Source organism: Pleurodeles waltl, chromosome 3_1 (assembly GCF_031143425.1).
Source record: "Pleurodeles waltl isolate 20211129_DDA chromosome 3_1, aPleWal1.hap1.20221129, whole genome shotgun sequence".
Taxonomy (NCBI): domain Eukaryota; kingdom Metazoa; phylum Chordata; class Amphibia; order Caudata; family Salamandridae; genus Pleurodeles; species Pleurodeles waltl.
The window spans coordinates 160,777,567-160,799,387 of NC_090440.1; the positions used below are offsets into that span (position 1 = coordinate 160,777,567).

At 43.2% G+C, this 21,821-nt stretch overlaps 1 protein-coding gene across 3 annotated transcripts in view; it reads right to left on the minus strand.

The window, feature by feature from the left end:
• The window catches only part of HYKK (hydroxylysine kinase), a 270,296-nt gene that overhangs the window by 69,668 nt on the left and 178,807 nt on the right, over positions 1 to 21,821 (minus strand). For all 3 annotated transcript variants that reach the window (XM_069222046.1, XM_069222045.1, XM_069222047.1), the window contains exon 2: positions 10,484 to 10,837. In XM_069222046.1, the coding sequence (XP_069078147.1) occupies positions 10,484 to 10,832 (349 nt within the window). In that variant the 5' untranslated portion in view covers positions 10,833 to 10,837. The remainder of the gene's footprint in view (positions 1 to 10,483; positions 10,838 to 21,821) is intronic.

Here is a 21,821-nt window from a genome sequence, read left to right on the forward strand (position 1 = left end):
GGGCTGAGTTTATCAACTTTCCATGGCTTTGTGAAAAACTACCAGACCATTAGAGCCAACTGTACAAAACCTTAACCACAATTGTGGAGTTGAAAGTACCTTCACCACAAATGAATGAGAACATTGTTCTTTGAATAAACTGTTCACAGCAGTGAAAAGATTACCATTTGTTTCTAAAGAAGATTTTGTTTTTGATGAAAAGCAACAAAGACTGTTTATTATTAAAGTCCCCTGGCCATTGTGGTAGAGTGTCTTGGGCCTGGCTTACTTTTGTGAACCAGCTATTCAGAAACTATTACACATGCACAGGGAGAGCTCTCAACAAAGCTGGGAGCAAATAGAGAAATTATGTTTACACTCAAATGAACGGTAATTTAAAATCCTCAATGATGGTAAAGTTAGATTATAAGCTACACTTTTAGAAAGTTTTAATTTTTCTGCCTAAATCAACTGTAGCTTTCTGCCAATGTCTATGACTGTGAATGGCTCTCCTGTTGTGGGTTGTGTATTGCTTCCAAACATTAAGACAAGAAAGGCATATGGTGTGAGGGGAGTGGGTCTTCCTGACAAAATGGCTGGGGTGGAGATGTACCCTTCCCTGACTACACTTCAAAGGGCCCTTTTGCAGCATACACAAATGAGCCTGACACTAGGCCTGCCATTGCCTTTGTCACCTAGACAGTTTAGAGCCAGGGGAAGGTGAAAAACTGACCAGAACCATCTTTGGGGGTAGGCCAGGGAATGTCCCAATACAAACCCAGGCACAAACTATAAAACATGTGGAAGATTCAGGAGATGATGCCCTGTTGTCTGAGATGGAGGAACTTCCTTCTGATGGAAGAAAGAAGATTGGACTTGCTTGAATTAAAACCAGGCTATCCGGAGTGACTCCAAGGATCTGTTGGTTGACCTCCTGTCTGAGCTACAGGGACACAACAAGCTTCCAGCAGCCTCCCTGCAACTGCTGAGCTTATCAGCATCCGGAGTGAGTCCTGATCCCAAAGAGGTGCCCACCTCCTACCCCTGGTCCTGGACCATAGGCTGGCATCACTGTGAACTCTTCCTGAAGAAAATGTTAAAATATAGAGGTTTTGACCTCCATGCTATCATGAAGTGACCTCTTCACGTCAAGAATCGACCATCTGTGACGATTACCAATGCAAAGCTTCAGCTGGACCTGCACTTTGTGTCATCGGTGACTATCGGCGACGATCGGCAACACATGACCTGCACTTTGTGCCAATAGCAACAGCCCTTGACAATTGACCGGCTCTTTGTGCTACAGCAATGACTGTCCACAACGCTTGACCTGCTCCTGGAGTCAACTAGCTCCTTCTCGCAGCCCCAGAAATGCGAACATTAACCTTGGCTGTAGACTTGAGAAGGTAACTCATCAATAGTTTTAACCTGCTCTCTGTATTCAAACCATACTCTATTGCGGTTGGCCTGACCTTGTGACTTTTCCCTGGTCCCACACAACCAGATGCCCACAAGTGTTGCTTTGTGCTTCTTGGTGCTATTTTCATTTAAAACTTTAAAAACTCTTATCTACAGTTCTACTGAGAGGATGTTTTTCATTTTAGTGTCTTTTTATTAATTAAAAATTACTATATTTTTGTAAATTGGTTTGGGATTTTACTTGTGCGGTGCTTTCACTTTATTACTGTTTGAGTGCTGCATAATCACTTTACATGTTGCCTCTGAGTTAAGCCTGACTACTTTTGTGCCAAATATCAGAGGGTTAAGCATGTTAACTTTGTGACTTTTGTGGTTCACGCTGACAAGGACTGTGTTTATTATTAGAGTGGAGCTTCCACCCTGCTCAACTACTAACCTAATTTCTTACACTGCTTTTATAATGTGTCGAGTGTTAAAACAAAAGAAAGACAAGCTATTGCTTCAGAGCTTCTATCCTGCCCACCACCAACTGGATGTAAGTGAAAAGCACCATGAGCATCCTGAGGTACCATGGACCGACAGGGAGGTCGCCTTTACGCTTCACAAATGTTAGGGAAAGTGCATCGGAACTGTTGCCATTCACTGCACGCACACTGCAGCCCGCAGGAGCCAGTCCCCTTACCGGAACCGCAGTTTCCTGGAGATATTCCTACAAGTGAGCCAGTTCCTAATTTGTGCCAGTGATTTCCGGTGCTGGGCACCAGCACTTATTTTTGAGGGCTGGCTCTTATTCTTCTGCCTCAAGCATTTCCTGTGACCAAAAGACACATATGGGAAAGACAGAGAAGAGAAAAACAAAAAAGCGTCATAAAGGGAGAAAGCAGAAAGCTGCAAGAGTGAGCTGAAGGGGCAGGGATGGCAGTAAATTAATTAAAGAGGCCCGAGATAGCTTCAGGATTAGCTGCCTCAGAATTCCGTGCTCGCACATTTAATTGCGGCAGCTGTTAGTTTCTGAGAAGGGCTTTGGGCACCGGCACTTTTTTATTTATAAATTAAGCACTGAAGCGAGCACAGGCACAACAATGACTTAATGTATGTCTTCCAGCTTAGGGGGAGATGTTTCAACTCAGTTAAATGAGCCACTTTCAACTAAATTTAATGATCCAGGAAATAACAAGATTGACCAAAGTACATCAATATAATGTTGACATATTAGGTGATAAACCTTAACATCAGGACAGCTTCAAAATTACCCTCATCTGAGATTATATTTCTACAATTAGATAAAGCTAAGTTTTATTAATTCCCTGTGTTTACAGTTTCATCCATAGCTACACCATGTTCACCCTATCAAAATTCGATCAACAATCTGAATAACAACACAGAAGTTGGGAATTTGTTTACTATATGACTTTGCTGCAGGTAGAACTAATGCTCTAACATCATGGATGGTGTGCATTGTTTGCATAACTACGTCTTTTATGAACTGTAACAATCGCTGGCCCCTGACCTAGCATTCCACTTTATTCAATAAAAAATCGGCAAACAACTCGAGGAAAGCCGTTCAATTAATTAGTAACTATTAGGCCCATTCACCCCACTTTGCTTATAAATGGCCTGTAAAATGGAACCTCACCAAGAGGAAAGGATAATCCCATACCCAGTGATGCTGGAACCATTGTCTGAGCGGGGTGGGGAGGGTGGAAGGGGCGGGGTCTGGCGTCAGTGTTGTGTGAGTAAAGTCATAGGGGTTGTGAAAATCACTAAGGATAGCACATGGCCCAGCACCTATTCGGCCGAAGAACGGGAGGTGAATAGCGTGTGCTCAGTGATGCATTTTCGGAGCGCACTGCTGTAAATAAATGAATAGAGCATGATGCGCTAGGCTAGGGTACTGCCTTTTACATAGAGCACATTTTCCAGTGAAATGGCTTCGCGAAATGGCCACTAAGGGCCAGATGTAGCAAAGGGTTTTTACCATTCCGTGTCAATGGGAAAAAGTGTTCATACATATGGCCCTAAATGTCCATGGTTCATGCAGCTTTACTGATAAACCAATCTAGCATACAAGCAATAGCATGATCTAACTGAATGTTGGTGCATATGTATAATTTCTGCATTAAACACATGACGTGAATTGGTTTATTATGATCTTATTAAAATATTTGCTTCCATCACACCTCGGAATAAAAAAAATACGAGTGTCATTCAAAGGTCTCTTGCTGCTGTTACGTTTTGGAATAGGTGTAAAGTGCATTTACAGGTCTGTAAATGTTGCTGTGTGCTAGAAACCATTTGACATCCCGCTGCCCTTCCTTTCATGCTTCTTGTACTCTTAGTAAGATTGTCATTTGGTTCAGATTATAAAACCCCTCCATTCTAAAGTCCAGGAAAGGAGACTCGAACACCAGTCTTCATGTTAAGAAAGCAGCAGTTTGTTAAAAGACATTGCATGACACCTGACCTTTGTCCTTGAACTCAAAGCCAATGCAACAAGATTTAAAAAAACGAAATGTAAAGGCCTCCATATTACTCATTCCACTTCTGCAGGGTTACTATGGGGGCTCTGCAGAACTGCACCCCCTCCCCCACACACACAAACAGTGCCCCTGCCTATAAGTCATTATGGGGGTCATTCTGACCTTGGCGGTCCATGACCGCCATGGCGGAGTGCGGCGGAAGCACCGCCAACAGGCTGGCGGTGCTTCCTGGGCGATTCTGACCGCGGCGGTAAAGCCGCGGTCGGAAAAGGGGAGCCGGCGGTTCCCCGCCGGTTTCCCGCTGGCCCAGGGAACCCGCCATGGCGGCGCTGCTTGCAGCACCGCCATGGGGATTCCGACCCCCTTACCGCCAGCCTGTTTCTGGCGGTGACCACCGCCGGAACCAGGATGGCGGGAACGGGTGCTGTGGGGCCCCTGGGGGCCCCTGCACTGCCCATGCCACTGGCATGGGCAGTGCAGGGGCCCCCTAACAGGGCCCCACAAAGATTTTCACTGTCTGCTTAGCAGACAGTGAAAATCGCGACGCGTGCCACTGCACCCGTCGCACCCCTTCAACTCCGCCGGCTCCATTCCGAGCCGGCTTCATTGTTGAAGGGGCTGTCCCGCTGGGCCGGCCGGCGGTCTTCTGGCGGTCGCCCGCCGGCCCAGCGGGAAAGCCGGAATGACCGCCTATGTATCAAATCACCAGATCATACATGACAAGGACCATAAAATTAATTCCAGTTCAGAATTTACAAGTCCAGTTCACAATTGTGGAGTTGAAAGTCTCCCCCAATGAAGCACAGTGGTGTTTCTATCAGGACTAACGGCACTGCGAACAAACGTGCACACTTTCGGAGCCGTACGTTAGTGCAGAGCCATGCGAAGGCTTGGCACCTAAGACTACATTCTACTAGTTAATACTTAACACCTAACAAAACGCATTAGCCAGAGCACTGAACACACTGAAATATCCCACACACATGGTTATCAACAAATTCACAACACTTACTCTTGTAACCAACAACTAAACTTCCAAAAGAACTCAGTCAGAAAAACTCACACACATCTAACAAAAGTTAAAAAATACAATACATCTGGAACTCTCTGACCTCCCAACAACAACAAGATATTCACCGCACTCCACAGGGTCCTGTGTATCGCTTTTATTGAAGCATTCAGTAACCACTGAGTTTCAACTTATTACAAGTCTTGTTATTGGCTAGTGAGTCCCTCTGCTATTTCCTTTAAGAATAGTAAAATTGTGTCCTGCTCAGAATGGTGCATTCTGGACAACGTAGTTCAAAAAACAAAGATTACTTAAACAGAAATCACAAAAATTAATAATGCATTCCAAATGTACTGTTATATATGTTCTCGACTCTTTAGATGATCACTCGATATGACTCCTATATTTATGAGCGACTTATGACAATCTAATAGAAAAATGCTGATAACAATTATATTTAGATCATCATGTCATTTCACACTATATGCCGGCTTAGTGCCCAAACCTTCAACTTGACTGTCTGTAATAGACATGTTTGTTAAAGAAATACATATCGCCTACTATATATTGGTATGGCATATCCCATTACTCAATAATAAGTGACGGATAAGTGCTTATACTTTCATATACGTTTGGTTAACATGTCAATATCAGCAAAATGTTCTTTCTTTTAGGTGGTGACCCACATTATACAGATGTGATCTGATCCATGGAACACACCATGTTCTTGCCCTGATGTCAAGTCCCTACCATGCTACTTATTATATGTGAATCTCATAGTGTCATAAAATGTTTTTAATTGTTCTCAAATTACAGATCATTTCAATGTCCTCCTCTATAAATGTACAAAAAGTTCCTCCTCAATATTGAGCCCATAAGGGATCTTGGTTCTGAGTCGAATGATGAGTTTACTTTCTAGTTGGTGCAATTTCAATGTTCTATTGCCCTCACGTTCATTGCTATTGATCCAGGCTAAACCAAAGAACCTAATACTTTTCCAATCTGTGGTGTGTTGGTTGTTCTGATGCTTGGCCAGAGCATAGCTATGGTCATGGTTCTGTATAGCTCTGATGTGTTCCAATATCCTTTTTTAGTGGACAAATTGTGCTTCCTATATACTGCAGGGCACATTCACACTTTAATAAATAGACTACGTATTGGCTGTTACGTGTTATTCTATGAGAAATCTTGAATTCTCTTCCTCTGTAATCTGCTCTTGATATTTTTGGCCCCTTGACATGCTTCACAGTTGTTACATTTGTAATAACCAATCGCTTCTCTATTTAGCCAAGTTAATGCTAAGTAGTCACTTTTGGCCTACTGGTTAAGGTCTCAAACCTGTACACTGAAGGATAAGGGTTCAAGTGTATGTGTGTCTGTGGTAATTTCCCTGTGTCCCTGGGGCCGAAATCCCACCAGGGAAAGGGGGCCCTGTGGCCTCCTTTCCCCCAAAAAAGATTTTATAAAGCTGTGCTCCAGGGAATGGGGTTACTGGGGCCAAAATTGGCTGGGGGAGGGGAGCCACGTGGACCTGCAGCCATCTCCTGCAGTGCATGGCTAAAGGCCGTGCGCATCAGGGGGTTGGGTAGCTAGGGGTTGGGCTGCAGGGTATGGCCACAGGCCAGGCCCTGTGGCCAACACCACCACACACGGCCTTTGACCTTGCACAGTGCAAGGTTCGGTGGGTATAGAGGGCTGGCTGCAGAACCTGTGGCCAACCGCCACCGCACAAGAAAGGCCATGTGCAGCGGTTCTTGGATTAACGTATGTAATGAAAATGACTTTACGTAAAAATAAAAAAAAGAAATTCCCTTAAAAAAGCATGCACTGCTAATTACCCCGCAAGTTACAGCACTCATGATATCATTGATAATATCAACGTAATATTTGCAGTAACATTTTTGAATAACAGTTCACCCTATGCAGAAGCCACGTGGACTTGTGTCTCTACAGATTTGTCTTTGCCTGATGGGAATGGCTCTGGGCCTCAAAAAGTGGCAATGTTTAATGGAGGACTGCGATATGAAATCTGCTTGATGTTCAAACCTGTATATGTCACAGGTGCAAAAAGGTTCTAATATTTCAGTGCTGCTGAAAAGTATATTAATAATGTGTGCAAGCGCTGGAAAATGTAATGCATGGTTTGTAGCTGATTAGATCTCTAGTAAGTAATGCTTGAAAAACGTCTGTAGCTGAAAACGGTGTACAGATGTGTGCCCAAATGAAAACCCAGTGCTTGCTGAAGGTTTTCAGTAGCAGTGTACGAAGTTGAAACTTTTGGGCACAAACGTTCCGAGTGATGGTTTTATAGTACTTGCTAGAAAAAGCTCAAGAAGACTACACAAACCTGTAGATGTAGGAAAAATCAATAACTCCGCCACAAACACTAACCTCCCTTCAGTCTCCCTTAGTTTTGACAAGTATTCACCATGGTTTTGGAATAACATGTTGCCCAAATACCTCAATGTTGACAGAAATGTTACAGAGTCCTTAGAGGTGTAGCTGGTTCAGTGTGGGAATCCAACAGAAGAATCCCCTGTGCGGCAGTGCAGATCTTAATCGCATCAGTTTTTCACAGCCCCCAGATGTGCCACACCTCCGCATGAGGTGAGCAGAGCATCATGCTTGCCTGTGCACTCCAGCCCTATTGAAGACACACCTTAATTTTCCATTGGGCCTTCACCAGGCGTCACAAGCTCCTAATAATGTTGGCTGGCTTCCATAGAAGAGGTTGCAAGAGTACCCTCTTGTAGCACAGTCCATAAAAGGCACTTGGGAAGTCTTTTTCAATGTATTTTACCCCAAGGACGTTCTAAACTGAGAATAAGCCTCCCTCTGCCCCCCATGCTTTCACTTGCTGTGACCATGTGCATGGGGCAGCAACAGCACATAACCCCCACACCCCCACCCTGCTGGTGAGTCCAGCATTGGGGCAGCCAATGATCATGCCCCAACTGGTGCATGGCTCGCTCTTCCACCCCTAATTAACAAGGTAATGGGTCTCGGTTTATTAACTTCAGAAGGGTGGAGGCCTGTTTTGGCCTTATTGGCATCCATATTCATGATCAGCAGGTACGAACAGATGAGTATTTGCTTCCTCAAGTTTGTGCTACTGTCTGCTCCTCAGTTCCATCTAAAAAGGAGATTTGCACATCTGAGTTTTCCAGTAACCTGAAAATGAATCAAAACTATGCTGCTCAATAAATGGTGTGGCTATGAGCTAGAATCAATTCCCCACATTTCTTGTCTTTATACAGTACCGACCACTACATGGCCGCGTTACTTCAGACCTCTCTTGATCCACAAAGGAATTTAACAAATCAGTACAGTAGTTACTGCATGTATGAAAGGAGATATTCCACAGTTGGCTGGGTGCTTTGTGAGGTTGTGAGTGAAGAATGTTTTAATTTAAACTATTTACTTGACAGTGGAAGTTTGTCTCTAACATATTTAACTATAAATTAGATTGACCTATTGTCTCATGTTTGCTGGGCTAATTAATTTTTAGCTTCTGCTTTTATGGCTGCTCTATGTGACTTGGCATTTGCTATTTTAAATTTGTGAAGGTTTTTATTCTTAACACAAATAAATATTTTACATATAAATAGATGCTGTAGCTAGCTTGAACACACAAAGTCATCTTTCTGGTTTACACTGGTAGGCAAGTATTCTCTTCCTAAATACATAACTGTGGACGGAGTGGGGCACTGCAGGGATGGAACATCAGAACTATAAAACAAAATTAATAACATCAAAAAGCAAGAGTTTTATTAAACCTCCTGTATGGAACCAACCAGGGCTAAGCTGTAAATGACAGCCTTAAATATAAAAAAGGGTGTAATGGAGTCTACGAAATAACAAACTCCTCTGGGTACAAAGTTGTGGTCCTTGGTTCTGCAGGAAGACAACCCTTTCACCTGCTTTGAGGAAAAAGTATGAGTGAAAGCCTCACAAGCCCAGGTTACAGATGCTCAATGTAATGCCTTTGCCGTGTTGCATTTTGTTCTGGAACGTCAGCAGATACTTTGTTACTTAGGGTGGACGAGTTTGTGGTAAGGAAATGTTGAAGAAGCAAAAAGCCACCAATTCAGCTTTCTTAAATAGGAACTGCATGACAGAAGGAGAAAGTTCAAGGGTGCACAAGGGTCTGCGCTTGAGTACTCTTCATCCTCACCCTGACGCTTCCTCAATATTATCTCGTCTCCTGCCAGCGCTCACTGCACTCTTACCAGTGACAACCTAATATTCTCAAGGGTTTGCTCCAGCACTAGTTCACATAAGCTAGAACCACCACTCCTATGCAGCTCCTCACTTCTTCCTTTCTCAACATGGATACTTAGAGCCCGATTCACAAAGGTAAACTTAGACGTCTGGTCTAAACTTAAGACCAAACGTCTATGTTTACCTTCGTGAATCGGGCCCTTGGTGTTTCAATGTTAATCCATATCTACCTTCCTGGATGAAACACTACAGAAGGTGGTATTCTGTCCTAATCCAAGAATACATTAGCAAGAGTACTTTTTCTCAGTCTGTAAAACATCTAAGTACACAACTGAGAATCTCCCGGAGCACTGCAGCAGCTCATCAGAATAACTCAATAGGCCTCCTCCCCCACTTTTAGTAGTGAATGGCTTTTACTGCCCCCGTCTTGCTGGCTCTCTCCAGAGTTTGTGATAGGCTGCAATCTAGGACTGATGGGTCGTCCGTTTTTGTGGACTATCAGCAGTAACTTTTATTTGACGTCTGCAGTGCATTATTGTTCAGTGACTGCAGAGACTAATTTCCGTCGACAAGTAAGTGTTGAAAACTCTAGAATATGTTGCATTCGTGGTCATGTAGAAATATCTATAGTTTTGCAAGTGTCGTTATATTGGTAATTGAACTATGAATCATGTTGTCAAGGACAGAGATTATTTATGTTTTTAGCATTCATTATGCAACTGTAACCTAATAATGTTTAAAAAAAGGTCTGATGTGTTAAATCTTCTGTGATCATTAAATTTATCGATTTTTGAACATTGAGGCCTTCATTTTAACCCTGGCGGTCGGTGACCCATCGCGGTCCCGGCGGTTGCAATCCACCAGGGATTTCGACTCCCCTTACCACCAGCCTGTCCGTGGCGGTAGACACCGCCAGGGAAAGGCTGGTGGTAATTGGACTCAGGGGGCCCCTGGGGGCCCCTTCACTGCCCATGCACTTGGCATGCGTAGTGCAGGGGCCCCCAGGCACAGCCCCATCGCAATTTCCACTGTCTGCTTTGCAGACAGTTGAAAGTGCAGCGGGTGCTGCTGCACCCGCCGCACCGCCACATTACCCCCGGCTCCATAATGGAGCCGGCTGCAATGTTACAGCCCTGCTCCTCGCTGGGCCGGCGGGCATAAACTCTGTTTCCACCCAGCGGAGATGTCCAAATGCAGCCAGCGGGTTCCTGGCCGCATAGGCGGCCGACTGGCGGTCCAATATTGGCGGTCGGCCAAGTGAAATGAGGGCCTAAAAGTCTTTAAAATTCAAAAGTGCTTGTTGCTAGAGTTTCAAGAAACACTGAGTTAGTGCTTTGTATTTTTTCCCAAAATTAAAAAGAGTAAGGAGACTTACCTATAGATTCAAGTGATAGTATTCGACCATCTCTTGTTGGAACTGCAGTAGGTGTAGGAAAGCCTTCTGTCCTCAGAAACATCATCACACGGGTCTGTACGTCTATGAGGTTCACATTTTTACTCTCTTCACAACTGGTTATTTTTAGGACAAAATCTGACACATTTGTAGTTTTCTCCAGCTCTGCAGTTTCTATATGAAAGTTTTGATCATCATAGCTTGGTAGCGGCTTGATTTTAGACACCTTTAGACCAAATACACCTTCAACCAAAAGTGTGGCCTGTGTGTCACTCAGGGCTGGCTTTCCCACATCATAAGACGTTTGCGACTGATTGTTTGCGCGTGCCATTTTATCTAAAAAATAAAATAAACATTTCAGAACGTATACATGGCTAGAACAGCACATTAAGAAGTATAATAGTGCAAAGTCACACATATTTATCAGCATGAAAGGAGAACCTCAACCTTGAAAATCTCTTACTGTGCACACAATAAATTTTGCATGAAGCAATGAACACTGTAATGTGTGAAGCACTTATGGACGCGCAGAACACTGTGCTGGCTGAAGGATGTCAAACTAGGGCTTCTCCTTCTTTTACCTGGTGAATGCCATGGATTCCCGAAAGGGGCCTGGGCTCTCCTCGCCCTATTTAAGATGATGGTTATCCCAAGAAAGAGAAAAGGAGAGAGATCTCTAATCCAAGAAGAGGCTGTGTCCTTGTTGTGATGTCAGTTCCTGTCAGTATCATAAATGAGTTATATGTCAATGTACGTGATGTGTTGGAACACATTTGTTCCTTATTTTTTGTTGCATTCTCCGTCCCTTTGCTTCCATATTTGAGCCCAGATTTTTGCTTCTGTTTTTCTCCCTGCTTTCGAGGTGCTTTTCTTCCCTGATGTCATGAGGAGTGTGGTGCCTTGCTGTTCTTTATTAGTCCAAACTTGATTATCAATGAAGAACCACAAGATCGATGAGGAGGTTTATTCTCCATTTTTGATTTTTCCTCCTCATTGTGACCCTTGTAGAGGGATTTGACCCTGTTCATGTATATTATTCTGTGCAGGGTGGTACCAGGACTAATAGGAAGAGTCGCCATGTCGTTTGGCAATCAAGACAACATTTCACCCCAATCAATCTGGATTAGTACAAGACAGACATACAATAAACTAAACTAGTCATCCACCAAATTGAGAAAAATAAACAAAAGAATATCCCATTTATTTTGGTTTCCTTTGATGCTGAAAACGCTTTAGATGGTGGAATGGATGTTCGTAATTAATGTCCGATGTCAAGTGGGGTTGAGCCATAAGGCCACGAGCAAAGTCACAGACAATAGTTTCTCAAAAGTATCAAAAGCTGTGCTTGATGGAAGGGCTTTAGGACCATTTGCACTTCAGAGGGGCACCAGAAAAGGATGTCCCTTTTCTTTGTTACTTTGGCCTTGATTATTGAACCACTGGCGTTCCACATTATGAAGAAAGAGGGAATGAAGGGAAGTCGTTTGGTTCTGACATTGATAAACTGCCCCTGTTGAACATATTTTACTGATGTTGAGTTCCATGGAAAAGTTTTCATAGAATTCATTAGACACTATGGGCCTGATTTAGAACTTGGTGAACAGGCTACTCTGTCAGAACGGTGACAGATGTCCCATCTGCAGAAATCTAAATCCTAATGAGTATAATGGGATTTAGATTTATAAATCAGACCCTTAGTTTGCTCAGGAAAGTATCATTTTGCAAAGTAAATGGCATACATGTGAAATAATGAATTTGACACTATCACAGGCAACAGTCAAGAGACTGATAACTCAATATTTCAACAGATGGATAGACAAAGCGACTTGGGGGTGTACATTACTCCAGAAGTATCTAATACATCTTTTCCTATACTGTGGGTTGTGCGACTTGGGGGTGTACATTACTCCAGAAGTATCTAATACATCTTTTCCTATACTGTGGGTTGTGGCCCACTGTTGGGTCACCAGCCGATTGCGGTGGGTCACGAAAGACAAATAAATAAAGATGTGTTTACGTTTTATATTTATCTTGTCCCATTTGATGTGCTTCAAAAACACTGGTCAAGCGTTAGACTATGGCCCTCATTCTGACCTTGGCGGGCGGCGGAGGCCGCCCGCCAAAGTCCCGCCGTCAGGTTACCGTTCCGCGGTCGAAAGACCGCGGCGGTAATTCTGACTTTCCCGCTGGGCTGGCGGGCGGTCGCCTTCAGACCGCCAGCCAGCCCAGCGGGAAAGAGGCTTCCACGATGAAGCCAGCTCGGAATCGAGCCGGCGGAGTGGAAGCTGTGCGACGGGTGCAGTTGCACCCGTCGCGTATTTCACTGTCTGCGCAGCAGACAGTGAAATACATGTAGGGGCCCTCTTACGGGGGCCCCTGCAATGCCCATGCCAGTGGCATGGGCACTGCAGGGGCCCCCAGGGGCCCCGCGACCCCCCCTACCGCCATCCGGATCTCGGCGGTCCGACCGCCGGGATCTGGATGGCGGTAGGGGGGGTCGGAATCCCCGCGGCGGTGCAGCAAGCTGCACCGCCGCGGAGGATTCAATGGGGCCGCGGTACACTGGCGGGACCCCGCCAGTGGTGCCGGTCCGACCGCGGCTTTACCGCCGCGGTCGGAATACCCATTGGAGCACCGCCGGCCTGTCGGCGGTGCTCCCGCGGTCCTCCGCCCTGGCGGTCAAAGATCGCCAGGGTCAGAATGACCACCTATGTCTTCAGACAAATTGCTGCTTCTTTTAACTTGGGGATTGGTGTTTACTTTCCTTTTGTATGGTTGCAAAGTGAAAGGAGTTTTTAAAGTGAACTATATGACAATCTTTCTGGATTACATGGAGTGTGAAGCAGTGTACAGCTGTCTGTAAATGACAGTATGATACTGCATGATGCTTCTATAGTATATCTGCAACTGTGTGCTCCAAAATACAGCACCAGCTACATACTACACCCTTACCACTCTTCTGCTGAATACATTTGCTACACTTTATGTAAAGCTGGGATTTTTCACAATCGTCATGACTTCAGTGATATAACACTGATGTTGGTACCCCCTGTGGAAATTGTTCCAGTACCACTGGTGCAGAGGTGCTGAACTATGTCTCCAAGTCTAGTTTTAAAAGAAACCCTTACAAGTTTTCTCAAGCAAGACTCCTGAGAACCTTTCAGTATTTTTAGATCCTGTGTTTTACTTCACAAAGCCATTTCAATAGACAATGTCCTCATAAGCATACACAATCATCCCACTTGTTTATAACTTTCACACATAAATTGAGAAACAGGGATATATCCTAACAGTCGCAGCAGCCAATTTTGGATCTGGGGAACCAGGTTTGAGTCCTGGCATTGGCTGTGGGCAATCACTTAGTTTCCCACGCTCAAAATAAAATGATCCAGACCTTGTGTAACGTCACTTGGTTATGTTACGTTTATGTTGTAGTATGTTATCTGTATGCTATGTTTACGCTATGTTATGTTAAAGGTATGTATAGAGCATAGGTACACCATAATATTTCATGGTGCTAATAGCCAGAGGAGACATAACAAAAACAGTCTGTGTGAAGAAGAGGTGCCCTAGTTGAGCACTTGTAAAAAAAACCAGGTCTTAAGTGCCTGTCTGCATGTTATGTAATTTGGGGCCATACTTATATTGAGAGGAAAAGAGTTCCAGGTTTGGGGGGGCCAGGACGGAGAATATGGAACCACCCAATCATTTCTTTTTGAACTTGGGTACAAAAAAACAATTCTTGAAGGAAGATTGTAAAGTCCTGTTTAGGGTTTATTTCGTAAGTCTGGAGATTATGAAGGTAGGGCTTCAAAAATATTGTGCCCTTTTAAAGACATTCCTTTACTCCTTAGGGATCCGATGAGGTCTTTCAATGGAGGGGTAATATGACAGTGTTTTGGCTGTTTATATATCAGGTGAGCGGCTTGGTTCTGGACAACTTGGAGCCTTGAAAGAACAGTCTAAGGGAGTCCAATATAAATAGAGTTTGCGTAGTCAAGACAAGATATGACCAAGGCAATAAATACCTTGATTAATGCTTTGAAGGGGAGAAATTTAGAGATTGTTTCGATCCTGCAAAGCAATAAGAAGCAGGATGAAATGACGGCACCTAACTGGGTTTCATGGATAACTCAATATCAATGATGATGTCGAGGCTTTTATAAGATTTCTTTGGGGGCAGAGGGTCCCCCATATCAGTGGGCCAAAATGAGGTATTCCAGAAATCCATTTTGTTTTTTGTGATGACAATCTCAGTTTTATCCACTATGAGTTTGAGAGTGTCCGCTATTTGTCCAATCGTGGATGAAAAGCATAGTGTTTTGAATGTTTCCCTTGGGCAGTGGAGAATCTAACCTGAAAAGTAGCAGCAAGTCCTCTGCATAATTGTCAATTATGTAATTCATGTTTTTGAGTGCATAAATAACGGGTGGATGTATATGTTGACAATAAGCAGTGGGAGGGAGGAGCTTTGAGATACTCCATAATCCAAGTGGGCTTCTGTTGCCCTTAAAGGGGTAAGCCACACTGACTGGGAATGTACCTTCAGGAACAGTTTTACCCAGTCTAGTGCAGGGCCGCGTAGCCCCATGGCCTAGACACAGTCCAACAAAAAAATATGGTCAACCGGGTCAAAGGCCGCTGAAAGGACCAACATGATTAATGTAGTCTCTCAACGCATGTCATCTACCAATGATAGAGTTACTGACTCACTGGAGCGTGCTGGACAAAAACAAGGTTGGCACGACTCTAAAAATGTGATTCTTCAAGAAAAGAACAGAGACACTGTGCTGCATCAGCCTCCAGCATATTTGCCAAGAAAGGCAGCAGAAATGTCAGTCAATAGTTTTTCAGTAAGAAGGGATCCTCCCCGACTTTCTTCTGGAGTGGAATGACCACAGCATCCTTAAAGGAGCTAGGTACATGGCCATGAGAAAGGGAGGAATCAAGGAGGGACATAACAAGACCTGGGAGAGTTGAGAACCCAATTTAAGGACCTTAGAAGGGCAGGGATCTTTGGCTGAGCCAGACTTTACCTTGGACAAGAATTCCCTGAGGTGTTTATTGCTAATGGGAGGAAATGTAGCAAGGGTAGCTTCTCAGGTGTGATACAGTTTATGAACAAACTCGCAGGTACACTTTCCTTTATAATTTTGATTTTATCAATGAAAAAGGCATAAAATAAGTCACATGATTCCTGGGAGGGAGAGAACAATAGGGTGCGTCTGTCAGATTTGGATAGTTCTGACACTATTTTGACAGTCTTAGAATCATTTATGGATTGGACAATTTTATTGGAGAAAAAGGATGGCATTGCCTGCAAGAGACAGGCTTGGAATCCCTAGGATGGGTTTTTAAAATGTCTTTCTTTTCAGGAGAGTATTGTTTCTACTGTTTACGTTCACTTTGGTGCAGTTCTAATTTAGCTAACTTTAGGACTTCAGAGAACCATTTAGCTGAATCGTGACATCTGACCAATTTAGTAATAGCCCCCCCTTGCTCTTGGAAATCAGCTTTTCCTCCTGTAGAATGTAGACTGTCTCTCTGCCTTTGACCCTGCACAGCGTTATTATGCCTTTTGCCTACGTTTGCACTATAAAATACCACATACATACATAATGCATGTGCTACCAGCAGCAGGGCTCTTTCTCTTCCATTGCACTGAAAGAAGATCATATAGTAAATGGATGACAGATATTATTCCAGGACAGAGGTCCCTAACCTAACCACAATCTAAGGATCTTGCCCACTTTCTGGCCAGTATCACCCTGCCCAAGTCACATGAATGTGTGCCGATGACTGCACCATTTGTACTCCTGTGAATACTGTGGTTTGTTACCTGACAGTTGCAGGGTGCTTAAGAAAACCGCATTAAGCCCCTGTATTCCTTTCCCCTGTCTCTGTAGCTTTGTACTGTTATAATCTTTGTCACCTGCTTGGCCTGCGCAACACTGAACGCTCCCTTGCATCCTACTCAGCATGGTGTTTGGAGGGCCTTTACCACTCTTCATTAATTAGCCCCATGTGGCCTCCTATCACCATGCAGTGCAGTCCCTGGTAACGTGATGAGGCCGCATTTTCCATTATTCCATGTTTTTTTGGAGTCATGCGTTTGAGTATATCCACCCCTCAAGCCCATATCGTATTGCCTGGTGGCCAGCCTGACTGAAGTTCTATTTAAAAAAAATATATATATCAAGTCATTTCCAAGGTTAGTGCCTGTGGCTGAATGTGGAATCTAAATAGTAAAGTGGTGGCTAAGCTGGAGGGCATGGAAAGAACTGGAAGAATGTCAGGGCTTTAATTGTAAGGGGAATGGAATGCACTAGCAGAGCTGCTTCTTAAGGAAGTGGCAAAGGATTAGACAGAAGAAGGAGGTGGAGGAACAGAAAGAGGGGCAATAGCATCAACAGAGTTGACATTGGTAAAGTTGGCATGGGCAGGGTTGGCATGGGCTGAGTAGTTTTTTGAGCCCTGGCGTAGCAGTGAGTTTCTCTACCCTATTTTGTGATTGGTTCCTTGATAAGTTGTTGTGCTGATGAGCTATTGGATGCATCTGCAGACTGGGAGTGGTACAGAAACCTGGAAAGACTGTGAGCAGCATTACCAGCATCCCAAAATTTAGGTTGTTACTTTCAACTGAAGAAGGACAAATATCCTGAAACACGTGTCTAGAGACACACAGTACTGGCTCGACGAACAATAGTAAAAACAAAAAACTTTCAACTAAAATTAGTGACATCTTTAGTGACATTTACCACAATGCATCTCAGCAAATTGTCAAATTGTGTGCTAGTATGCCAGGCAATGTGCTCTCTTCCCCCTTTTGTGATTGGCACTTTGTTGAGTTGGTGAGCTAACAAGCTTGGGATGAACCTGCACCTCTGGCAGTGGTACTCAAACCAGAGAAGACCGTGAGCAGCATTGCTAGGGCCCCTAAGTTTAAGTTGTTACTTTCTACTGAAGGACAAATATCCTGAAACACATGTCTAGAGATAAACAGCACTGACTGCGCCAACACTGGTCACTGGTGAATACTAAAGACATTCTACTAAAGTGTGCATTTACTGCAATGCATTTGATCGAATTGTACTCTAGTCTGCCAGGCAGTGTGCTCTTTCCCCATTTTTTGAGATAATAGGACGGGCTCCAGAACAGTGTTGAGGTACAATGACACCTACCAAAAAGTGCTTTCTTGGCTTGGTAGGTGGCCACAGGGAGCCCTGAGTCTGTTCTGCTATATCTGTGTTGGGTTTTATTTTAGTCTTGATTTTACCTGGAGGATTTAGCTTGTTCATTTTTTGGATTGGGCCCTAAATATTTGTAGTTACCAATTTACCAAAAAAGTTGCAAAGCTGCACCCATTATGTCCACTGTGCCACACTAGTCCGAGGGCCTGATTCAGGGTTTGGCAGATGGAGTAAAGGAAGAAAGAGTGGTAGAGGACTTTACATCTGCCATCCTGTCTATACTTCACCTGCCAAATTTAGAGATGTTGGCAGGCCCCACAGGGCCATTATCATTCCAGAGAATGTAGGAAACGATTGATGGACGGCTACACCAAACATGAAGAACAGCTGTCAAACTTTTCCAAAGTGTGGGTTTTTTTCAAAAACAAACTCCAAAGTGGGAGCTTGTTTTAGAAAATATTTAAAAACTAATGATCCCTCCCCCGCCCCCACCATGGGAGTTTTCTCCTACGGGGTGTGCGGTAATGTTTTCTTTTTTTACTGTCTTGCCTTCACTGCCAAACAGTTTTTTAGATGAGTTTTGTCTTCTCAGTATGGGAAGAGACCAGAAACTGAACAACAGAGGCAAAGAGGTTGCGGAGGCAGAGAAAGAGGAGGTAAGCAACAAGAAGAGGCTGGAAGCAAGGATGGGTGTGACAAGGCTCCCATGGGAATTACAAGGGGTAAAAAAAAAATCAACATAACGGAGAAGGGAGATAGAACTATCATCAATCTGACAACATGAACTTTGAGTAGGGATGAGTGCAGCTTTTTGTCTTATGGTTTATACTTTTGTCCTACAGCAAGCTTTGATTATGCCTAACATAGAATTGACTTTTTTAAACTGATACGTAAATTGAAGTTAAGAAAATGGTATTCTACCAGAATAAATGTAAATAGTGAGATGAATGAGAATGTGTTGGCTGAGCCATTATAACTGATGGATGATATTTCCATCTTACACACAGTATAAGTATTGAAGGCTGAATATCCTGTTGTAAGGGACCCTTTTCTTAATTTAGATGACTTGGGGTGTTACTGTAGCTATCAGCTGCCCTAATGGCTTCAAGTCGGTCTCTATCTTTGTACCTAATATGCAATATGGCAATACTGATACCTTTCAAGATATGGTTATACAGGACCTTAAAGGCTCAGGAAAAGAAAAGGGAAAAAGAGATCAAATCTGACCCGGAGTCAGTGGAGAGCCTTAAAGAATCTGCATGATGATCATGTTATAGTCATTAGATCTTCCAACAAAGGCGGCAACGTGGTTGTCCTCCCTCAAACCATTCGCCTAGCAGAGGGTGAAAGGCAGCTTAGGGGTACTACGTGCTATATAAGAATTGAGAGGGCAGATATGCAACGGACTAATAAGGAATATGACAGAATGCTTACTGATTGGAGGGATGAGGGCCTCTTGGAATGGAAAGAATTATTGTTATTGAGATGTAGAAATCCTAGAATCCCCATCTTCTATCTGTTACCAAAAATACACAAGTTTATACTTAAGCCCCCGGGGCCCGACTGTGTCAGTGATAGGAAGCTTCCTAAAGAATACCTCATGGTATGGGGATTTCTTCTTATGCCCATTTGCCACCGCTCTACCCTCCTATATCAAGGATACATGAGATTTTCTTTTGGGAATTGAAGGTATGGTGTGGGATTCTCATTTTCTGTTGATTACTCTGGATGTCAGTAGTCTTTATACTAGTATCAAGCATGATGTAGGCATAAGGGCCTGTAGACATTTCCTACAAGCTAGATCTTTCTCCTTATTGCAAATGAGATGTTACTTGATGTGTTGCACTTCTGTCTAACGCATCTTTACTTTTTGTTCAATGACAAATTGTACAAACAATTGCAAGGAACAGCAATGGGGACCTGTTTTGTCCCCACCTACACCAACCTGTTTATGGGCCGGTGGGAAGAGCAGGGCCTCAGTAACACAGATGGATTCAATGATGCTGCTAACACATTTGTTGAATTCATGAAAGGAAATCCTTGGAATGCACACTTAACCAGTGATATTAGTGATAGGAGTATAGTTTCCTGACATCAATGTAACAGTGGAAGATATGAAACTAACAACTGAATTGTACAGGAAACAGATATCCGGTAACAGCTTACTGCATGCCAATAATAGTCACCCATGCATCATGATATAGAGAATTGCCTTTTGTCAAATTTTGAGGGTTAAACAGAATTGTTGTACGGAGGTATGCTTTCTTGCATCAATTATGGTAGCCAGATTCAAAAAGGGAGGCAAATCTGACCTAGTAATGAACAAGGCAATTGAACATGTAAAAGATGTGAGAAGTAATGAACTGCTGATTTTGACCACACAAAAGGATGCAGTTGGGAGGGCATCCCAGGTTTAAGGCTAATCATATTAGGATGATTCTGGGGGAACACAGGTCCATTCTTACAACAGATCCTATTCTTGAAGGCCTGATTTCTGATTACCCTTTGATTAAGTTTGTGAGGACAAGTACCTGGAGGGATTGAATAAGTAGGAACTACATCTCCAATGGCCACACAGGTCTTTTTTGAGCAAGAATGGCTTCTTTAGATGCAGGAAATGCAGGACATGTAAATTTAGTAGTGGTGTTTGTGAATATGGAACACTCACATGCCCTAGCAAACAAATCTGCAACTATTTGAATTGTAACTCAGATTATGCAGCGCACGCTCTGCTATGTACCTGTGACAAAAAATACATTGGCAGCACAATACATCCTGTCAAAAAGAGGGTACTAACACCTATGTAAGCCGTACAGAATATGGATCATCACTACTCTGTAGCGAGATATTTCTCTGTTGGGCACAACATCAATAGGAACTTTCTAACTTACTACACTATTTACAGAATACCACCTATGAAGAGGGGGAGGGGACCAAGAAGAGTCCTTTCGTATGCTGGAGTTCAGGGATAGCACTGATTTAGAGACTATGGGCCAGATGTATCAAAGCACTGTTTAACATTTCCTAAATAGCGATTTTTAAGAAATTGCTATTTGAGAAATGTAAAATGGTATGTAAGAAAATAGCGATTCCCTGATAGCGATTTCTTAAGATTGGCAATCGCTATTAAGGAACCGCTATTAGGGAATGGGTCTCTATTCATCTGGTGTGAATGGTTTTGCATTTCCTAATTTGCAAATTCCTTCTAGGAATTTCCAACTTAGGTAATGCAAATCCAAGGGTGCTGGGGGCCTAAGGCCGCCTTTGAAACCACACCCCCCAAACAAATGTGCACATGTAAAGGTACTCCCTATTTGCGATTTCCTATTTAGGGAATTGCAAACTACCGATTTCCTAAAATTGCACTGCGATGCCTTTCATACATCTTGTAAGGCGATTTTGCATTTGCAAATGGTGGAATCTTGCGATTTGCACCATTTGCAAATGTAAAATGTCTTGATACATCTGGCCCTAAGATACGTATGGGTTAAATATAACCTGTGTGGGTTAAATAGGCTCTTATGACAGTGTATATATGTAACAATTGATTGCTTAGGGGATGGCTATTTGTGCTATGATGGAGTATAATGGCTATAGCGATGTCAGGTCACTGAGGCTCCATCTGCAAAAGTATGTAAACATTTAGAAGTATGACAGCTGGTATGAATGGCTGGAAGGTTATTTATAAACAGCAACTGCAAGGGGAATACCTTTAAATGTATTATTTCTTCTCTATTCTTTATCAGCACATATTAATCAATTTTCAAATATGCGTGCATCATTTTGCAATCACTGGGTATGAAATGATATTGATAAACCAGTTGGTGACTATCTTTTCAATTTATTGTTCCCATAATGGGATTATCAAACATTAGTATATTGTAACGTATTGTTCTGCAAAGTATTGTGATGCACAGCTTATGTATTCTGAATTTAATACCTAAGTATTATATCAACTTCCAAGCTGTATGAACATCTCAATATGGTACTTTACAGATTTAATGACGTTGCTATTCTGACAGTCGTTTGTTTCTATTGTTTGTGGTTTTTAAATGCACTTGTGGATACCTGTGAACAAGGCTGCAATGCGGCCAAAACACAGTGGGTTTTTGCTGGAACTATTCCTTTTG